Source organism: Diorhabda carinulata, chromosome 10 (genome assembly GCF_026250575.1).
Source record: "Diorhabda carinulata isolate Delta chromosome 10, icDioCari1.1, whole genome shotgun sequence".
Classification (NCBI taxonomy): domain Eukaryota; kingdom Metazoa; phylum Arthropoda; class Insecta; order Coleoptera; family Chrysomelidae; genus Diorhabda; species Diorhabda carinulata.
Genome location: NC_079469.1, coordinates 16,177,746 through 16,197,738, shown reverse-complemented (window position 1 = coordinate 16,197,738; position 19,993 = coordinate 16,177,746). Strand labels below are relative to the sequence as shown.

General features: G+C 33.0%; 3 protein-coding genes across 3 annotated transcripts; 1 reads left to right on the top strand and 2 right to left on the bottom strand.

Annotated features, from left to right (window-relative positions):
- The first annotated feature begins 278 nt into the window (after positions 1-278).
- On the top strand, positions 279-2,104 carry LOC130898853 (small ubiquitin-related modifier 2). The gene is made up of 3 exons (XM_057808411.1): positions 279-496; positions 572-691; positions 1,893-2,104. Exons 1-3 carry the CDS (start codon positions 479-481, stop codon positions 2,022-2,024), a joined length of 270 nt encoding a protein of 89 aa, XP_057664394.1. The 5' UTR covers positions 279-478; the 3' UTR covers positions 2,025-2,104.
- Positions 2,105-3,710: 1,606 nt separating this feature from the next.
- On the bottom strand, positions 3,711-9,112 carry LOC130898849 (uncharacterized). Its single transcript, XM_057808404.1, has 6 exons — positions 8,973-9,112; positions 8,055-8,169; positions 7,373-7,540; positions 6,149-6,449; positions 4,545-4,929; positions 3,711-4,022 (listed from the first exon to the last, which is right to left on the bottom strand). Exons 1-6 carry the CDS (start codon positions 9,033-9,035, stop codon positions 3,729-3,731), a joined length of 1,326 nt encoding a protein of 441 aa, XP_057664387.1. The 5' UTR covers positions 9,036-9,112; the 3' UTR covers positions 3,711-3,728.
- A 794-nt stretch (positions 9,113-9,906) lies between these two features.
- On the bottom strand, positions 9,907-17,999 carry LOC130898848 (NF-X1-type zinc finger protein NFXL1). The gene is made up of 11 exons (XM_057808403.1): positions 17,646-17,999; positions 17,444-17,583; positions 17,075-17,390; positions 16,426-16,688; positions 15,274-15,504; positions 13,958-14,089; positions 12,822-13,033; positions 12,490-12,746; positions 11,370-11,512; positions 10,913-11,143; positions 9,907-10,413 (listed from the first exon to the last, which is right to left on the bottom strand). Exons 1-11 carry the CDS (start codon positions 17,848-17,850, stop codon positions 9,994-9,996), a joined length of 2,550 nt encoding a protein of 849 aa, XP_057664386.1. The 5' UTR covers positions 17,851-17,999; the 3' UTR covers positions 9,907-9,993.
- Positions 18,000-19,993: the final 1,994 nt, after the last annotated feature.

Genomic DNA, 19,993 nt, shown 5'->3' with positions numbered 1-19,993 from the left:
GAAGAGGTTACTACATTTTTCATTTTAAAGCCCTTATCCCATATTTTGTTTCTACAAAACCACTGTTATTATTGCACTTCTCTTTTTGCTTATAGACTTTAGAAAGAGAGCTACATAATAAAGTTGAAGCTGGCATCATTAAATCTGGGAAAAACAAAATGTTATTATATGATTGGTCGGTATATGTAATGCTAGGCTTCCCACCAATCACTATTGAGCTTTATATAGAGAAACGCCTAACTGTAAACAACTTAACGCTCCAAACAGGATATCACTTCCATATTGAATGCAATCTTCCCTCTTTTACTTAACCGCTCTTTATTAATCTCCGTTCTCCATCTTTACACTGACTGCCGGCCATTATTTGCAAGCGGCAAATTGCTCCGGCGTTGTTTTGTTAAATTGTTGGCATAAAGTTATAAAATTTCAGGTAATTCCTGAATTCTTTTTGCTAGTAATACATAAATAAGAAACGAAAATGGGTGACGAGAAAAAGGTATGTACAAATAAGCTATTGAAATTGTTATAATTCAATGTATGCATTACATTAAATCTGATTTTTTATTTGTAGGCCAGTGACTCTGAACATATCAACCTTAAAGTACTTGGACAAGATAATGCTGTTGTACAGTTCAAAATTAAGAAACACACACCTCTGAAAAAATTGATGACAGCTTATTGTGAACGTGCAGTGAGTACTTAAAGCCCTTTTTTTAAATGTTTTTTTTTATTATAAGTATAAAATCTGTGACGATGCATTCGGTCTTATCGTTCTTAAATTATCAGTATCATATGAATTTTAAATTGTACCTTGATAATGAATAATGTATCAAGCCTTGTTTGTACAACTATTTCAATATTTCATCCCATAATTTTTTCATAATGTGAGAAAGCATTATTTTAATTATGGAGCAGGTAGTTCCTAAACTTTGGAAAATGTATTAGTAAACTAGGTACTAATTATTTCTTTAAAAGTAAGATTGCATTTTGTTTAATTTTTAGAAGATTAAATATCAAAGTCATTTATGTTATGTTTCACAAGTAATGAGAACTTAAATGTTATCTATTAGCAATATACAATAAAGTAACATAATTTCCATGTAATGAATCCAATTAAAAACCCTGATACAAACGCATTTTTTTATTAGCAATGAAACTATGAATATAATCATTCATTTGTGCTTTCAACACCCAGGGGTAGTAAATACTCACTAAGCTGGAATTTCTAGAACCGTTGGTGATATTCATACTGTTTTTACTACCACTACAGCAACACTCAAAGGTTTACCTTCAGACTCTGAAGAAGATAACTTTATGAAAAGCATAATAGCCTTTGTAATTATTGATGTGATTGTTCAGAATAAATATCCATGTAAAAAATTTCAGATTTTTTGTCATTCATCATCATTCATCAATGCGGAAAAGTAATGTTTTCCAGATATATCACAAAATATAAACTTTTCGGATAATTTTTCATATGTAACAGGATGCTTTTCTGATTAAAACAACAGTGCCAAAGATTTGTACATGAAAAATAAATTTAGTACTAGAAGAAGAAAAGTATTGATCAGGAGTATTTTTATATATAAGTCTAGCATTTGATAAGGTTTGGTGAAATGGCTTGCTATTTCTGCTCTTCTGCTCTCTTTTACAACTTAACGAAATCATATTTATCAGACAGGCTCTTTAGAATAAAAATAAAAGACAAAACGTCACAATTTAAACCCATTAAATCTGAAGTTTCGCAAGGCTTAATATAATTTTTTTCTCAAATCATGCAAGTACCCTGTTGTGATTTGTTGTTTTTTATTCCCTGTAGGATTTCATATAATTATAGGTCTATTTTAACAACAAAGACTAGCTATGTAATATCTAAAATTTATTCTTTTCAGGGTATTAGTACACAAGTTGTCCGATTCCGATTTGATGGTAATCCTATAAACGATACGGACACTCCAAACTCCTTAGAGATGGATGAGGGTGATACAATCGAAGTGTACCAACAACAAACTGGTGGATGTTAATTTTAAATTACCTTACTCATAATTCCTTGTGTTTTCTTATTTACTATGATAAATTAAAGTAGTTTTATTTAAAATAATAAGTTAATTTTAATATTAGTTCTTTTTTTTTAAATCTGATTGAACCTGAAATTAAATGAATACTAGAAAATAAAATGAACACTACCTTGTTAAGATATGGTTTTTTTATAATTTTAAACTTTAGAAATAAAACAAGACTTTGATAAATTGTCGTTTGTGTGGTAAAAAATTTATATATATATATATATATATATATATATATATATATATATATACATATATATATACATATATATATATATATACATATATAAATACAATTTAGGACCTCATAAAAATTCTGATTCCTCCTGGACTATTTTGTCATTGTAGATTTTCACAAACTCGAATCAGTTTGCTCCAATATAGTTTTGTTCCAACGACAACAGTTGTCTGAAGTACCTTGTCAAATATAATTAGATGCAACGATGATTGGATTGTCATACCATTTTGTTATTACTACTCTTCGCTGACTGTAGTATAACAGGCTGTTTCCTCTTGTTTGATTACTTCAGAAGTTTATAGTGAATTACTATATTTAGATATTGGAATAACCGATAATTATCAAAATAGAGACTTGGAACTTGGAGGTCCAATTCTTTGTGCAAGATGTATGACAACGCCATCACTTGACCCTAAATATTCGTTATATCAAGTGATCCGTTGAATTGAGGTTTGTTATGTTGGTCTAAAATTCGTTATAAAAAGGTTAATTTCAAATATTCGCACAACAAAACTCACGAATTGAAGTAAAGAAGCAACAATGTGGTTATAGGAGCTTAATCTCAATCTCAAAAGTCTGTTTACCACCGATAAAGAGTCATCACATTCAATTTCGTTATGGATTAGACTAAATTGTCACTCAAACCTTCTTTTTTGAAAAACTTCATTATATTAAGAGAAATACAAACATCTTTTATTGTGAAGTCGTACTCAACAATTTCATCCTCTTCTTCCTCGTCTTTATTAGCAACTGGCAACATATATGTGACAATGTCAGCATCAGTTAGTTAATCCCAGACGGCTAAATCATCAAAGTCTTTGAAATCTTTTGAAAGTGAAATTCTTGAACTCTTGCCAGGTCCTAGCAAGTTCTGCGAGTGTTAAGTCGTTTTCCTCATCTTCACATGTTACTTTAAACCCACTTTAAGCAGTTTGTAATGGTCTCTTCTGAGACTAGATTCAAAGTTTTGGCGATCATTCGCGTGACATGTAAAACGTCAATTTTAAGATCCTAGGTTTTCAGAGTCAATCCACAAGAAGACACCTCCCGACACGGTAACTTCGCACTTCATAAGTTCTGAGTTAAATCAAGGCAGGTGTAGAGAAGGCGAAGGACGACTCTGATTATATATTTCTTGTCGAAGATGTTTGGAAAGGGTTTACCAGAAGCAATGAAAACACAAACATTAAGACGTCCAGACAACCAAGAAGACGAAAGGCCAACTAATAAAAAGTTGAGACCTCCAGAATAGCCCTTAGAACTCAGGGTAGATGAAGGAGTCTACGGTAGGGGGTGGTGGATTTATCTGAGGGTGGATGCTTAGAGGGATAGGTTTAGCAACGTTGCTACTTTCCTTTATGGTACCCCGTATGTCGGGTATTTGTATTTTAAATAAAATGATCAGCTTGTTTTAATTAGAAAATTTATTTATTTTTTTTCTTTAAAACATTCTTTTCGTTTTCATTATTGGTATTAACTTTCTTTTGAAATACACAATCTCCGAATGAATTAAAGTATAAATTAACAAATATACCAGCCGCTGCTAAAGTAATCAAACCAATAACTGTGATATATTCAGCCCTATTTTTGAATGGTATTCCGCAGATTGTGTACCATATAGATCCGTCCGAAGGGTATTTTTGATTCGGTAAACAATGGAAATCGAAATATCCTTCATCGTAATCAGATGGACAAAGGTATTTTCTTTTCTTCAGAGTCTGGAAAAGGAAATAACAAACGTTACTCGGGCACAACAAATTTATAGAGCCGTACTCCAGGGTTTACGAGACGGGGGTCTACGTTGAAAATTTAATTGGTTGTTTAGACGTGCAAATTAATACGCAGTGTTCTTTACCACTTCGAAAGAATCCCACTGGATCATTTTTCGATAGTGTGAGAATAAATCCACTGAAATGTTGCCTAGTTCCACTAGGAGATGATGAGTCCACGTGGACTGACGGTTTCTTAGAAACTTCCATAAGTAAATTAAACAAATTCCTAACCTCAAATTTTATTTACTTTTAGGTCACTGGTTGAAGATAATGAAGATAACAAAGATAAGTGAAATGGCCAAGGAAGAAGTAACGCTTTTGATAAAGAATTATCGCGTTCTGCATTGACTGTTGATGATTGTTGACATTTATCATTCAGTATCATATTCTTGTTTCTATCAGAAGCTTGGGATACAAATTTATCACTTTTGTGAACCAAGGACATGGGCGAAGAACAAAGCTACTTACCAATCCTACAATAGTGTGTAACGGAACGAATTCATTACACGGTCCAATTGGTTCCTTCATTCCCGTTGAAACCTCGTCTTCTGGATTGAACATTATAGGTATTAACATAAATGTAACGTAATGAACTATTAAGTGAAGTAAAAGAATCCATGAACTCCAATGGAGTTTAGACGTTGTTGTATATTTTCCATAATCTTTCAGTATTGCTAATCTATCTCCTGTCCAGGAAATCAAAGCAAACGTGACGAATACGATGAAGAACGTAACTTCGCTGTGGATGTTGCATATATCGTGAAGCGGATGGTAGATCGCTATAAATGCTAATACTCCTGTCGGAGATCCCAATAGGACAGCTAAGAATGTGCAGAAGAATTCTTTGATAAAACTGAAAAGCAAAATGTTTATATCAGTGGAGGCTGGTGACTGTTATCCACAAAAATTAAAAAATAATTTTTCATGATGAAAAATATTAAGTCTCTTCTGTTTTAAAATTAGTTTTTTGAATAGTTAGAATTATCATTATTAAAGAGGTTGGTTCTTGGTAGCTACACTGGATCTGTACTGAACTGAACCAGTGCAGGTCAGCTCATGAGTGTATAGAATAGAAAAACGTCGACCTCGCAATTTATTTTTGATTTGTATGAATAGGAAGAAGTCATTTGTTGCCAAACAAGGACTGTCCGGCGGATGACCCGCCAATTCTATGTTTTGACTGTCCAAAAACGTTTTTGTTTGAACATATGTGTGGGAGCTCGCATTGTCGTGGTGGAGAATGATTAGTTTCCTTGATTTTTACTTCAAATGCTGGTGTACCATTCAGAATTGATCGCATACGTTGCTCTAATGGAACGGTGGTTATATGTCCAGTTATTCCAAAAACCCAGTCACCATTTGCTCCGAAGTGCTTTGTGGCGAACAACTTTTGTTGGATTTGGTTCATCTTGAAAGACCAATACAGTCGATTTTTGTTTAGTTTCGGGTTCATATGCATAGATCCATGATTCGTCGCCTGTCTCTATCTTTTGAGGTGCCGCGATTGAATTTTTTTAGCAATTCTTTGCACCAAATGTCAAATTATACGGTATCCAAAGCGAACAAATCTTTTTGACAGCCAAAGGTTCATGCAATATTGAATGTATTCGATTAGAACTAATGCCCAAGTATATCTCAAATCTTACGGTATGTTAACAACGATTTTGGACGACCTTCACGGTATTCATAATGTGCGACCACGATTGAATTCGGAAAACCAGCTCGAGATGGTGATTCGTCATCAAAAGCCGGCAATTCACGTCGAAAGTCATAGAAAATCATCGCACGAAAATGTCAAATTTTATGAAGGCAATGACAGATTTGACATAACCACGACAGTGTTGCCATATCTCAAAACGTTAAGTATCAACTCCCGTATTTGAAAAGCGACGCTAAATATTTAAAAGTGGACTTAAGAGCGGATGTATGAAATGTAGATGACGAACATTGATATTATGGTCAATAATAAATAACGTATAGTGAAATAACCCAAAAATTAATTATTTTTGGATAAACAACGTTACTGATTCGGTACAAGTTTTAAATTCGGTTTAGTTTTGAATTTTGTATACCTTTTATCTGCGATCCATTTTCCTTCGGTGGAGCATATTTTTTCTCTGAGATAGTGGAACCAGAAAATGAAACCAGCTGCGAATGTAGCGTGGAAAAAATAAGAATTCCACGGTACCCAATAATGTCTGTCGAATATATTTGGATCGGTATCGTGCCAAGTCCAGTGCATGTATCTTACAGATACGATGTCGTAAGGGATATCTATCAAAACGGCTAAAAGTCCAACTAAAAATGGCTCAGACCATTTTGGTAAATTTAATTTTGCCGCCGCTACCTGTGCTTGATATATAAAACAGGGATCTAGAAAAAATCGTTTGTCAAAACATATAAAAATTCGAAATAAGTATAAAGAAACATCTAACAAACCGTCAGTCCACGTGGACTCTCATCATGTCCTCTGTTTACAAATGAAAACATCGAATCGTAAACCGAAAGTGTTTTTATTTAAGATTTTATGATCTGCAATTGATATTGGAAATCCAATTAATGTTTAGTAAACCTTCCTCAACCGATCGGTTTTTATATTTAAAAAAAAAAAAAAATATCAAAAAACCCCAACCGCAAAACTTTGTTAGATCAGAAATGTAGAATTTAAATTATTCGAAATCCCGTTTGGTAGAAGCTGATTGGTGAAGCACTTTTCAAGTAACGTTGCGATCTTATCTTCACGATAATCAGCATGGAATTGACAAATATCTTCTTCTTCCTATTCCATTTTAGGCAGATTGCCTGTTCATTATTCGCAGCATGCCTATTGCCTCAATTGATGGTAAGATTATCACTCCATCTTTTTAGTGGCTTTTCCACACCTCTTCTCCCCAGGGCAAGCGGTACAGTGAATTGGGTGAACTAGTTCTCTTGCACTGCTACTAAGAGCAGTGACACTAGCGCTGGTTATGCTACAAAGAACGCTTTAGTGTACACTAATAAATAAAGATACAAATAAGTCTTTTAGCAGCAATTAAACCAGTATGCAGCATGCCCGGAATTAAATATTATTATTAGAATAGAGTTTACTACAGAGTAGTAAGCACTTTCTAGCAAACATGCCCTCAAAGTATTGAGGAAAAGATGATATCGATTTGATTTCAATTGGCAAGTGATTGTGCATCTTTTTTGCATTGTAAAATATTGAGCCCTTAATTAATTAGAATCAGAGTTAAAGTGCAAGAGAATTTATAGTGAACAAACTGTTAATTTCTAAACGATTATTTAAAACTCACATAAAATTATTATATGTAAGGGGAGTCTTCTTCCAGCGAAAATAATTGGAGTCTGAGAATGCCAAAAATTGTCTACGTCCGGATGGACATAAGTAAGATTTTCTATCAAAATACCATGAAGTATTGCACCCAACCATAGCCACGGAAAACGTCCTTTATTAATTATAGCTAAAATGTAATATTTATTAGTATTTATACACTTTTTTGCAGTTCGGGGACTTGATGCAAAAAATTGGGGAGTAAAAATAATGCCGTGACATAAAAAAAACATACAACCCCCCTGGTTTCTGATGATTATGTATGTCCGTGTATTGTTTTTGGCGGAATAAATAATTATTTATATTATATATTTATTTTACTGATTTTCAGCTTGGCGGGAATGTCTAAATTGACCGGACTATTAGCACAAAACTAAACTACTGTAAAGCCGGGTTGCCACTGCGCGAAATTGTCTTCGGTCGACTGGACGAAACGTTTCGGATTTCAGACGTGAGCCGTCAGTTAGTGCGAGACAATGACACCGAGTGCAGCCTGATCCGAAACACACGTATTGTGCACGTATACACTGTGCACAATACGGAAAGCGAAACACTTTGATACGCGATCGAAAATAAGTTTCGGGGTGAGTACGAAGGCGAGACTCGTTTCGCGCAGTGAAAACCCGGCTTAATAAGAAATTTACCGTGCAGGAGAGTTAAAGTTCCTCCTAATATAAATGCAGCTTGAGACAAAATATATGTCGGTTCATTTTTCCAATGTATACGTATATCCGAAACGTGGACAAACCAATCCCAAAACTACGGCAAAAATATTTCTCTAAATAAAATATAGGTAACCAGTTGTGAATTTGATTTTGTAAATTTCATTCACACACTTATATAATAAAAAATTATTTTCGAATGCTCATCGCAATCGATTTATTAGATTTTTTCCTCCATTTTATAAACACCCCGATGACAAATATAATCCTATAACAATTCCATTCCAATATACTCCATTCGAGAAATTCAATAAAACCTCGGAACGTATTCTAAATCGTCCTCTACCTATCTACACTTTAAATCAAAGTAAATTTGCGAATTTATCCTTGTATATTCAGTGGTAAGTTTTTCTTCCCTATTTTTATTGTGCTCATAAAAATTCCAGTCATCTTTATGAATTTAATTTCGTTTTAAGCAAATTTTGTATGATAGTTTCCATATAAATTCGTATTTATTTGGTAAACAGAACGCATAGCCCCTTTTATTTGAATCTGTTCTTTCTACTCGTTACTTCTTCAGTGGTTCCAGTTTCCCTCCTCATTTTATTTTGTTCCAACAGGACAGATTCCAACATAAAATGCTCAGCTTTACGAGATTCAGGTTATTCGTTAAGTACTCAAATACTCGGTCGCCTGTTTTTTTTCCTTTATGCAATTTTTGACTGTTTTTGAAATCGATGAACGTACCGACAGTACCTGCTAGAAAAATTCATCGTATTTTTTCACTACACCTCGTATATTATTAGGGATAATTTTTCATACGATAAACAAAAATAATTAAATAAAGTCCGGAATTGATGTAGTATCATTAAATAGTAATAAACTTTATTATCTACTTACTCCGTTATATTTTAATTCAGAAAGTTCAGTTCCAATCTTGAATAAGGTTACGTCGTCCATCATTTTTATTAAAATGTTTGGTAGTCATCAAATCTGTAGTGAACACGTCTAATATATTTTTGTATCAGAAGATAATCTTATCTAACACTTTTGAAACCTTTTAAAGTTCAAGGTAAAATAATTTATTAAATTGCTTTTCCACTGGAAGGTAGATTAAAATTATACCATACATTTTTCCACGTCATCTACTCACTCCTGAATTTTTTGCATCATGTCCCGATTATTAAAGAAAAAAATCACTATAAGGCACGATAATAAAATTTCGTCGGAGAAAAATTAATATACAGGGTGTTTAAAAATCCCAGTAGTTGCGGCAAAACCGTAAAACGTGTGTATAATTTTTTCCTTTAACGCCCTTTATCTTAAATACGGATGGCGTTACGAGACTCCAAATATTTTTCAGTTTTATTTCTATCCTAAAGACAGGATCACCTTTTTTTGAAAAACCCTGTACAAATATTTTTAAATGATTCAGTTTTTCAAAAAACTCAATTTTTTTCAATCAGGCGCTTCGGCTTCAAACCTTTGATGTCATTAGACAAGTTGTGAGGTTTACCCAGGTGTTTAAACTGCTCTCGAGTGAGTGCGGGACACTTGCTGAGAAGTCAGAAAGGACAGATTTAGATGGTTAGGCCACTTGAAGCGTATGCCTGAGCAGCGAGGGGTGCGCAAAGCGTATCGGCACAAGCCCGAGGGTCGGCAACTGCCTGGGCGACCGCGCAAACGATGACTGGATGATGTCGAAGAGGATCTTCGGGAGCTAGGTATGAAGGGGTGGAGCGTTGGACCGTGATGAATGGAGGAATGTGGTCGACGCGGTAAAATCAGATGATATGATATCGAGGTTCATAGTTTTTTAAAAACCCTTAAAGTATTCAATAGAATTTTTATTTTCGTTTTAATTAATTAGCAATGAGGTTGTGTGTAATTATAATCGACTTTTCTACGATTATATCTATATTCACATTAAAATGGAATAAAATAATACAGATATAATAATAAACAAAATAGACACTATAATATACCAATATTTTTTCAAAATACCATCCTCGACTTCATCTTCATACCGTCTCCTCTCCCTATTTTTCTTCTTTCCTTCAAACATTTTCTGATACTTTTCTAATTCTTTCTTATTTCTTGCTTCCTCTTCTAGTCTCTTTTGTTCTTCAGCTGCAGCCTTCAATTTTTTATTTTCCTCTTTCTTAATTTCACATACTTCATCGCAAGGTACAAAAGCCTCGTTTTTTCGAACGGTTTCACAAGAAAATTCCTTTTTGATCCTTTTGCACTTACAAGTCACTTTCACTTTCTTTTTGCATTGATCGGGGTTCGGACAAGGTCCAGGGTGACAATTCGCTTTGCATCTGTGTCCACATTCATACTACAAATATAATAATAGTTGAATGAAATTGATACATTTACAAATAAGATATATAGGTACGTGTTATACTTTAAAAATTCATGCAGCATCGTTGCCCAAATTTGAAAAAGAATTGAGAATGAGGAAATTTAAAATAATGAAAGTTGTTTTAAATTTCCTCATACAGTTGTCAGGTCAGATCTGGCACTATCTGATTACCGTTTATTTCGAAGTTTGCAGAATACTTTTACAAATAACGATGACCTTTAATCGCACCCGGTTCAGTTTTCTGCTGTTAAGGACAAGAGATTTTATGAGCGCGGAATCAAGATGGCAAAATAATACCAAATCTGAAATACCACAAGAAGAAGGACTTATAATCTATTGGACTGTATAGTCTGTACAGTAAAAATATTAATAAAAAAAGAATGGACTTTAAAATTGAATATCACTGAAATATTCCATCTTCATGACTAATTTTTCGAAAAATTATTCTCGAAATAAAAATATATTCACTTACACTTTTCGGACATTGATTGCCGCACGTTTGTAATTCTGCTTTCTTGTCTACGTTCAACCAATCGGCACAAGAAACGTATAGTTGATTAAGGCCACAATAACACTTGATTCTACTCATTACTTTACAAGGAGGACAGCCTCCAGGATGACAAGGTTTAGGGCACGTATGTGTACAACCTTCAGGGCGATCTTTATCGCAACTACCTTCGCATTGTTCACAGTTGATTCCAGCCTAAAAAAATTTATTCATATCAGTAATTTTATTCCTTGTTCTAGAAGTCATAATTAATTATTACGAATACGTAGTATATATAAAATGATCAAATAATATGTAATTAATTGGTACTTTTGTTAAATGTAGTTAGTGGAAAGGTCGTAGACAAAACATAGTGTTGTACTCGCGCGAAAGGCTTTTTTCATGCTCGCAACTATTATTTATATGATGATGATTATTTTACCTGAATTCTGTCAGTAGCTCCTTCAACTATATGACATTGTAAGTTGCATATGTGATTACTACAATCTAGAATCCTACCGCAAGGACGATGACAACTTGAAGGTTTCGCCAAATGACAAGGCCAATCCGTGGTTTCATGTTCACCTACATGTCACAAAAATAAAAATTAGCGGAATTATGGTATTTATTAGCCTCCAATAAAGAAAGTTTCCTGAGATTCAACGAGGGTGTACATTTATCCTTGATTAAGTTTTACTTTATAAAAATTTATGAGTATAATCATGAATAATGTTGTCGGGGTTGGTAAGTATTGAATACATTTAGGGAATATAGAAAAGTGAGGTTATGTTATCCATTTAGTATCTTAAAAATATTTTATACGGAAGAAAAAAAGTGGAATAAATACAGGACAAAAAAAGGAGAATTAGGCGGAAAATATGATGAAAACTATCAAGATAATGGGGAAAAGAAAAGTGAAAAATTTTCAGATATGAAAAAAACAGAAGATATCTATCTATAAAAAAGGTTACAAAGTCAATGCGAAAATTGTGGGGTAAATTCTATATGAGGATTTAAAATAAAAGACAGATACTGCTTACAAATAAAGCCAGATGATCAGGCAGCTTTTAGAACATAAAGACCTAACCAATGATATCATAATATAGTAAAAGATTCCAAAAAAAAAAAACAAAGAAAGGAAAAAAGATGCGCCTGGCATTTATTGTTACTTGTCTTTAACGCAAAATTACATGAGACAGATGGACAGTTTGAATCTGATATGACCAAATCCATAAGAAATCAACTTAAAAGTACTTGGTTCAGTTATATTTGAATGTAGTATGACCAAATCCGTTACAAATGAAATTCCATATGCTTGTTTCAGTTTGGCTTGAACATGGCCGAATTGGTTTAATTTTGAATCATCAACAAACGGCAACAAACTTCGAATTCCTCAACTAACACTATGAAAATAACAAATTTACAAATTCTTATAGAACTGAAAAAAAGGTTATTAATATATCAGGTAAAACCTATATTTATTTAGTAATTCTGTTTGATGGAAGGAAACATTTTGCACCTGCAAATATTAATTATTACAAAATTGAGAACAATTTCATTACCTAGACAAGTTACAGGAACCTTGACAACACAGTCGGGACATGGCAACTGTTTCCTCACTACTTGCGGCTTTACTTGCTCCCAAGGCATCGAAGCCTTTTGTCCTTCAATTTTAACAAGAACTGCGGAGTGACAAGGTGCAGGACACACATGGGAACACTTGTCATGGACTTTATTACATATCTGCCTGCAAGGAGGACAATCTCCAAAATGACATCTGTGCAAATCTCGTTTTTCGTGATGGCAGTCAGGCGGAATCCTTGAAAATCATATTGTGAACACAATTTTTATTATAAAATATTATATAAATATTATTATAAAATAAATTACTTACAAACATAATTCGGAGCACTTTGGAGGTTTTGTTTTACTTTTACGTCCACAGGGTACAGCAATTTTGGTGGCTCCGCATCTACAAGATACATCTTCGGTTTGGTTACAAGGATAACAAGGACCTCTGTGACATATCGAGATACATTTATGGTTACCGCAGTTTAAGGTTCTTCCGCAAGGTTTTTCGCATGGTGGACAATTGCCGTCGCAGCACTGGAACATTAATCCATTCAATAAAATTCGTTGGTATAAATAAGTATATAGGGTTAAAAAAGAAAACAAAAACTAATGCTAAAAACTGAAAAAAAAAAAAAATAATAAAAACTTAGCACAATATCCTTAATATGTGTCTTTATAGAAGAAGTTCCATGGCAGTAAATCCAGTTACCTGGATGGCCAGAGTAAGAAAGTGAGGTTATTATAACCAACGTTGTCAATATAGTGATGCAGGTGTTGATCGTTCAGGTAAGTGTTTCCATACTGCTTTCTAACAGAATGGTATATGAACATCTTGCGTATTCCAGGACCAATTAATGTTTTGCTACCATTTCAGAAAAGAATGAACTAGAAAGATACCGAACTATTGTTGTTACAGCATCTGTATTATTTTTCGGTTTTATCTATTCAATGGAAAAATGGAATACATGGAGAAAATACAATTAAAAGAGACAGAATAAAAATGATACAATTTTGATGATTACTCGGTTCCCAAACAAACCCAATACAGAAGAGAACTTGGAACAGCTTTGAGAGGTCGTTGATACCGTTTTACCGGTACTACCCAGTGTATATAATCCATTAACGGATTTTTTTATTTGGAAAAAATTTTGAGTAAGCGTTCGTAATAGATTATAGTTCAGTCATGCGTAGTCCACTAAAGTTCGAAATATGATAAGAGCAACAAACGTACAATCCTAAACTAACAAAAATGAATACATAACGTAATAATTAATCCAGAATGATTCATAGAAAGCATGAAATTGAAAGCGAAATGAAAAATTTGATAAAAGCAGTAGGATAAAAAAAATCAGGATGGAATATGCGACTACTAGTACTAGTAGTACTATCAATAAATTATTGATATAAAATAGGGAACCAACCAGTGCAAACATCGATAATCAGCTAAATAAAACTTACTTTTCTATTACATGGATGTTTATAACAATCCTTCATTTGCTTACATTTAACTTCGCACAAATACGGTTTGTAACATTGAATTTCTTTCATGTGCTGTCCACATCTACAATATTTTTCTACGGTTTCAAGGCACTAAAAAACAGTTATTATTATCTCATATCATTATGATTAACATATTAATGTTTACTGTAAGATAGGGTGGAAGGAACATCTCTGAGATTTTGTAGGGGTATACAGAAAATACTACTACCTATCCACTATTATTGGATATTGGGTATTACATTTTCGCTTCTCAGTGTTTTGGTTTTTCTCGACTCCCCTTCAGAAATAGTTAAAGTAAACTATTTATGTTCAGTCTCTGAAGACGAAAACTTGGTTATCGAAATGGACGTCAGTGTAATTGTGAGTGTTGGTATAGTGTAAACAGTGTGTTCAGTATGAATATTACTAAAGGTTCTAGAAATTCCAATTTAGTTCTTTATATACTTTAGCTGATGTCGAATAACAATTAAATCCAATTTATTAAAAAAAAAAAAAGGATTTTTATAAAAAGTTACAGTTATTTTCTCTTAATAATAGAGTCTTATATCATTTTTTGAACAAATCACAACTTTTTAGGTTATTCTTTAACAATTCTTAAATTTCTACATGATTTTACAACTATACTAGCCTCTTATATTATTTACTAATAAATTCTAGACTTTTAATTTATATTGAACAAATCTTAGCCTCGTTGGTGATTTTTATCCAAATTCTAAACTTTTAAGTTAATTTTCAACATACCCTGACCTACAATATAACTTCTCAAATAAATAAAACAAATTGGTATGTAACCTTGCACCAAATCTAAACTTCATTTTAAAAAATTAATTTTTTAAAAAACAACATGAGATCCCAAAAGCTTTGGAGGAATCCCAAAACCGGTGCGACATCAGAGCGTCTTAGTTAGGCAACCATAGATACGTGAGCCCGTTATAGTGCAGTTACGATGGAGGTTCAACATTTGATTCAATTAGATGATGAGATTTTCGAGATCAGTCGGAAGGTTTCAACATCAACTTGCTATACCTGGTTGGCTCACTTAAAATTACTGAAAATTCCCGGTTTTCAAGGATTCTAGACACCCTCAGTATTGCGCAGGTCAGTTCCAGATTGCCCTGTTAATTTCCACGGTTTAGATTTGAGGTTATGTACACAAATAATATTTTTTTTTGCTGTTCTTTCTTGCTTTTTAAAAAATTTTTGCCATATTCGTTTCAATTCACCCCATCTTACGGTACTGCAGAGCTCTTTTCCCCACTCAACCCTCAACTTACCATTCCACATTTTTCCTTGTGGCATTTCAAATTACAAGTGTGCATTCCACAATCTAAGATTTTATCACATGTATCTGGACACGTCGGTGTTTCTTGGGTGCAAGGAAGCTGGTACGATGTTTTACCACAAGGACAAGTTCGTCCTTTTGTTAAAGGACATATATCGCAAACGCCAATATGGCATACTTCCTGACAGTTGTGATGTCCACATTCCAAAGGCTTATTACAAACCTAAAAACAATCTATTTATAATCATATTTGAGCTGAAAAACTACGTATCTGGTTAGAGTTTAAATATCCTTCTAAATGTCACCATAAAAAGTAGATATAAATAGAAAAATATATGAACGACTAAATATTGGAACAATCACTTTGTGGTGAAAGAGACAAAAATTAATGAAGAAAAAACCCTTAGAATAACAAACAAGACATAGTGAAATCTGTACTTATGTGTACCTGATGGGCAACTAAGAACAAACACCTGAAGATTCCAGAGCAATACACCCGGTGGCGCTTGAAAAAGAAGACGCAGATCTCTGGTAATTACAGCCATCCCACATTCTAGACGCTTTAAAAGAAGAAGCAAGAAATGGGGACACAATAGATCCTTTGGACCGCACTTTTGGTGTTTGATTTGCCACATCCCTCGACTAAAACGTTTGTGTACTAGTTGGGATGCTGCAAATCAAACACCAAAGTGTACAATATATATTCCGAGCTTTCGAATACTTAAGTATTCATCATCGGGGGCTGACATTATGGTCAAAGTACAATGTTGAATTGTTTCAAAGTATAACAATATTAAAAATTACTTACATTAATTAATTGATTAAGAGTTGTGGTATATTGAATACTCAAAACCTGGGAATATATTTTAAAACGTTGTACATTTTTGGTGTTTGATTTGCCAAAATCCCTCGAACAAAACGTTTGTATACTAGTTAATATATATTCTGAAGTAAATTTTTTTTTCCAGCTTTTCGGGTATTTTTTTATTGAAGCTTCATGAGCTCATAGGTTGATATATTTATATTCGAATTTTGTTATATTTTCTTGATGTTTTGTTCCTTAAAGTTGTTAGTTTTGTGTATTGAATATTATTTTTTTATAATAATACAGCATTTACATACATCAATTCAAGTCATTTCTCACCTTATCACATTGCCAAACAGGACTTGCACATTCACGAAGCTTTTGTTGAGATTTACAAATGCACTTTTGTATACTCTTCTTCGGACAAGGTAAACATTCACCTGGGTGACAAAGGTTCGGACAAGAATGTTTATTGCAGGATAGTGGTTTGCCACAAACATTATTACAAGACCATTCTTTTCTACTACATCTCTGACTTCTTGGAGGTTGTGATCCGCAATAACATGATATGTTAACTGTTACAGGACAAGGTGGACAAGGTCCTGCAATAAATATATAATTACACACTTATTCAAGAAAATAGTTATTATTATACAAGAGCAAAAAAGTACTAGATTTTAGCTTGAAGTTGAATAACCGTTAATCCACATTTTTTTTCTTGTTCATCTGTTGGTACAAAGTCTGCTGATTTATTTTCAAGAGATTTCAGGAAATATGATTTACGATGCTGTCAAGGTCATTGAAATGCTCAGTTTTTATTGTGAGCAGCGACCAAATAAAAGACCCTGCTCAATCCCTATAGAAAATGGATTTAGGCCAATTTTCCTGAAACTTGGCACATAGTTTGAAGCAAGCTTATTTCAATGAATGCGAAACATCAAAAACCCCCAACTTCATCAAAACATTTATAATGAATCCTCAAACTTACCTGGATGACAAAGAAGTAAGCATTGATGTCCACATTTTGGTTTTAAAGGTTTTTTGCAAATCTGACCACAAGAATGAGGAGCAATGTATGGGTCGTACTTTGGATTTTCAACTTTGGTACAGAAACACAAATATTTTGTAGGAATGTCTGTAGTTTCGTATTCATGACGACATTTTGGACAACACCAACATATTTTGTACTGTCTAACGATAATTTGTTCTTGATTGGCATTTTTTAGTTGCGTTATTGTGTCTTTTGACCATCTCTGAACACACATAAGGTGGAAATAACCATAACAGTTGACACAATTCCATATCTAAAAGTGGCAATGAATTAATCACGATTCTGGATATATAGTAAAATATTTACCTGATCTTCTTTTCTAACTCTAGAAATACAAATTAAACAAGTTGATGTTCCAGACAAAAATGTTTCCTGTAAAAATGTTTGCGTCTTATTTATGTTATCATCCTCTCCATTATTACTTCTGTAGTTTTTCAAAATAGAATCTGAAATTTATGCAAAATTAACCCCATCCTTCTACATAAACGAAAAATTTATTATTAGTAACCTATTAACGTCTCCGATAGCAATTCTTCTTCATCTGATGAAGATTCATATTCGGTAATATGTTTTTGCACGGCCGCTTGTAATTTCGCATGAGCTTCCTTAAATTTAACTTCACCAGGTGTCGGCAAATTTTTATTTTGATTTTTTCTTGGTGGATTTTGAATATTCTTATTCCATGGATTTTTGGATTTAGGTTGACTATGCATTTTACGAATGTTTTATTTTATGAGAAACTTTATCATCTAATAACATAATTAGTAGATTTTACTTATTTGAGAAATCACTACTTATACTATTTTCAAACTCACATCACTGTCACTTCCACGTCAATATGCCAAACATGCCACGGAATATTAGTGACATAGATAAATGTAAAATATATAGGTTAGTTATTTCAATTCAATTTTCATCAAACGTCTCCATATATTGGAGACTAAACTTTTGTTACATTGAAATTTTCATAATAAAGTTAAGTTTTCAGATTTATTAAATTATCATTTTTTTATTTATATTATTAACCAAAATTAAAGAAATATAGGGGAAATGTGTCTGAGTTGGCATATTGGTATTTGTGGCGCAATTAACCTTTTCCTTCTGTTTATCTATCGTGTAAAAGCCGACGTAGTCCTAACATAAACAAAGACGGTAGTTAAAACATTAGATTTTTGAAGATAAGAAATATTTCATTTACTATTATAACTTGTCACAAAACATAAACCTCCTAATATTTTTTCAAAGTTTAACAAACGTAAATCGATTTTATGAAATCTAACCTTAAAATTCTAAAATATAACCGTTGCCATGTTGTATTTTGGTTTTGAGTAAATCGGTCTTATTTTTAAAAAAGGGTTTTCGGACATGCTATAGTTTTGAGCTAGTTCGTATAATATGCCGACTCATATTCGTGATACCGATGTTGCCAATATTCTTTTCTATCGGGCGAATCTTGTGAATGTGTTATTCAGATCCATTCTCAATTAACATACTGAGTATTTCTGACGTAATAATAATAAAAAATATTCCCATACGACCTCTCATTTCTGAGTTATAGACATCTAAAGTTGCGAAATCAGAACCTATATTTAAGTGTATCTTCTAAATTATACATTCTAACGTTTCTAATTGAACTGAATACTGCTGTACATCGTATTACTTACATGAGGAAAGAATCTAAATGTGAAAAAAAGTTGTTGGTCAATGTGCGGGCAAGAATAGTATAGGTAATAATTTAATAGGTTTTAATTTTTTTGATAATAACCTGGTCAGTGATACTTGGCATTTCTCCAGAACGATTTCCCACCCATGTTATGTGATATTTATCTAAATATTCGCAGAGACATGCTGTTAATGCACGATGGAGTCCCTCTCAACTTCCTAAGTGATATGAAAGAAAAATCAGGGTCGATAAGGTGCGCGCCATTAGGTTTTAAGGGTCTCAACTAAGAGCAGTGTGATAGCGCGATAAAAATGATTATAATTCAGCGAGTTTTCATCGTATCCTGATGTTTTTTTTTTATTTCGGGTAGTTAAAACAGATATTTTGATTGGAGACATCAAAAATAATTTTCCATTAATCCGAATAAGAAAAATTTTCATTTCAAATATACGCCGATTTTCTTCAATTTTTACATGACCACCACGTTCGCCTGATTTAAACACAATGGATTCATTTTTTTGGAGGATATCCTAAAAGCTTGGAAGTGCGTAGATGTGCAAGGTGTCCACTTGATGAGTTGTAGGCTAACCAACTAAAATTTTTCTACCTTTTAACTTTTTCCTAATGTAAGTAACACAATGTTCGACATTATTCAGTTCAATTAGAAATTTTTGATTGTGTTTTAATACCTCCTGTAAGTATTTTCGATAAAAAATAACAATTTATGATAATTTTCTTCAGAATGTCTTTTTATGGCGGATATATACAACGATCTAAAAATCTATATATCTCCTAAACTATAAATTTAATCGAGTTAAACAAAGAGTAGCTTTTTGTTGAAAAATCGATTGAAAAATCTATTTTTGCTATCTTTAGATTGTACAGGTTGTCCTTGGAAGAGTTACGGATTGTTAACCATTGGAATTGGTTCGAACGTATAATTTAGAAAATTTCCGGAACACCCGTATATTTAAAAATCAGACGTAAAATAATTTTGCGTTGCATTTCGTAACGATGATAGTATATTTCATTGAAAATTACAATGTATCAAAAATCATGTCTGTTTATGGGTCACAGACTGGTGACAAATAAAGAAACGCAACTGCAGACGAATGTTTTGCATTACTTTGTGCAACGTTAATGGGTGGGTTGGTCAGCAATCGCAATATTTTTCTGTTTGTGACCGGAAGTGC